Source organism: Microplitis demolitor, chromosome 6 (assembly GCF_026212275.2).
Source record: "Microplitis demolitor isolate Queensland-Clemson2020A chromosome 6, iyMicDemo2.1a, whole genome shotgun sequence".
NCBI classification, from domain to species: domain Eukaryota; kingdom Metazoa; phylum Arthropoda; class Insecta; order Hymenoptera; family Braconidae; genus Microplitis; species Microplitis demolitor.
Window position 1 is genome coordinate 17,858,214 of NC_068550.1, and position 2,348 is coordinate 17,860,561.

Consider the following 2,348-nt stretch of genomic DNA (forward strand, 5'->3'; position numbering starts at 1 on the left):
GTAGCTTTAAATAACAAAGACTTGAGAGATTCAAAGGGCGTTGTCCCTTGGCACCAGTCTAAGCGGTGATAAAATGTCGTTAGCCAGAAATTACGCCTACAAACTTTTGTACTTAAAGCACTTTTTGGTAACGGTGGTCCTATTATCCAATGTCCTATATGTCTGCCTATAACAGGTAGTATAGCTATTTCTTTTGGTATAAATAAACCATCGGGACCGGCCAAACCTTGTATGTCTATAATCAGCTCGTTTAGATGATGAGTCATTTTATAATATTTTCATTCACTCACGCACGAACTAAAAAAAAAGGACAGATAGATAATACACTCACGAAATTTCCAAGCTAACTGACTGCTCTGCATTTAACCATATTCTTTTTATCCATTGTAGTCGACTATCACTTGGCGGGAAGAATCAATTTCTAGTATATTATCGTACTCAGCATAGAGTATACAGTTTAAACTCGTAGTAGTTGCTCTATCAAAATGTACTTCAATTCTTAGGCTACCGTTTCTAACAAGATTCCAGTGGGTAGCAAAATGAGCAGATAAATCAGGCGTCAAGTCGAATGCGAACAAGCAATATCCTTTGGAGTAATTTTTTCGTGTAATGTTGTTACTATTGTCAGAAAAATGTATACCCGTACCGGTAAAAAGGGTGTTGTATGCTTCAGCTTCTAAATAATCATTCTCAGAAAATTGTGGTTGTAATGCTTTACCTGGTACTTGCTTACCGTCAACATAAAGACAAAAAAAGTTGATACCATGATTATTAAAATTAAAAGGGTTTAATGTTCTGTCACCGTTGTATGCACGATTATCAACAAAACCAATAATCACTCGTTTAGGTAGCTGCCCTAATATAGCATTATCTATTGTTTGACTTAAAATACCTGCGTGTAACACAAATGATTTTATTTCAACACGCGTCAGGGGGTACTTTGCCGTTGTTTGTGACAAAGCCTTGGCGTGACCCAAAAGTATACCTGGCGCTAGTTTAGCTTTTCTTACAATAAGTGATGCCTCAAGTAAATGTATTTTGTAATTTTTATTTGTACTGTCCATAAGACGAAATGAATCTTTTGTATGTACTAAACGTAAGCGCATTTCTACGCCGTTTAATAAAAATTTATCTTGATTAAAAATATCACAATGTAGATGCCCAAGTAAATCAAATTTCGCACCGTTTCTAGTAATCTTCGCACGTTCTTCTAGCCCTTTGTTACTAACATTTTTGTCATTTTCACCAATACCTCCTACAGGATTATCAAACGCCCCGCTGGTATCATTAGACCACAAAGTTAAACCTAAATGTGAATTCTTCGCATCACTACTGTAATTTAATAATGTTTCAATGTATGCTCGGTAAGCATAAGCATTATTAGGCGGCGAAATTAATTTTTGATTGAAAAACATATCAATTTGATTGAACATTGAGTGTAATAAATTATTTACAGGACCGACTTTATCGGCCGCAGCGTGAGTTCCGTCAGCAGCAATTATTTGTGCCCGTATTTTTAACATGGTATGAGGTAAATCGATGTATTCATCACCATGCCCAGGTATAACAAATTCAATGGGTGAGTCATCTGTTATTGAAGAAACTGGATTGTAGTGCGTCCATTGTGAATATTCGATGCTCGTTTGTGTTGGTGGTATAGTAAATAAGTCCAATTCTGACTTGGCACACTCGGTTGAATGAGAATGTAAAAAAGCCATTATTATTATTATATATTACTGTCAAAAATATCTTGCACTGAGCGTTTTTTCTTTTTTCTGAAACTACTTTTTTGTCTCAATTTTTTAATTTTATTTCTAATTTTTTTCCTTGTTTTACTGATTGTCTTTTTACGATATTTTTTAGCACGTTTTTTCGTCTTTTTCTTACAAGTAGCACGCTTGCGTACGCGTCGGCGCTTCAAATGAGACTGAATAACTTCCCTGCTGTCATTATAATTATAACCGGACCCTGTCATTATTTTATCGATTTTTTCTTGGGCCTTACGTTTTAAATTTAAACCAGCATCCGTCAAACGATGTTCTAGAGCGTCTCTCAGTGGTATACGGCGTGTTGAAACATCACTAACAACATTTAATCCCGCATTGAGTGCTTCTTTACCGACAGCACGAGCAGCTTTACCCAAAATGGTAATACACGCCGAAATAAACCACCCAAAAAAGCACCAATACCGTGACCACGCTGGTAAGGTGCACCTACGTATACACGACCGAACCGATTATATTTTTCAGTGTAACCCCCACCAGCCTGTACTTGATAATATTCAACGTAATGATTCATTTTTTCAATCACTAATCAACGCGTTTAAAATGAAGTGTTACGTTTAATGG

General features: G+C 36.2%; 1 protein-coding gene across 1 annotated transcript; it reads right to left on the reverse strand.

The window, feature by feature from the left end:
* Positions 1-377: 377 nt before the first annotated feature.
* Positions 378-1,718, reverse strand: LOC103575596 (uncharacterized protein F54H12.2-like). The gene has a single exon (XM_008555442.3). The coding sequence runs from the start codon at positions 1,716-1,718 to the stop codon at positions 378-380; it is 1,341 nt and encodes a 446-aa protein (XP_008553664.3).
* Positions 1,719-2,348: the final 630 nt, after the last annotated feature.

What these genes read in the sequence shown, in the direction of transcription:
- LOC103575596 (XM_008555442.3), bottom strand. Translation starts at nt 1,718, where the DNA reads ATGGCTTTTTTACATTCTCATTCAACCGAGTGTGCCAAGTCAGAATTG.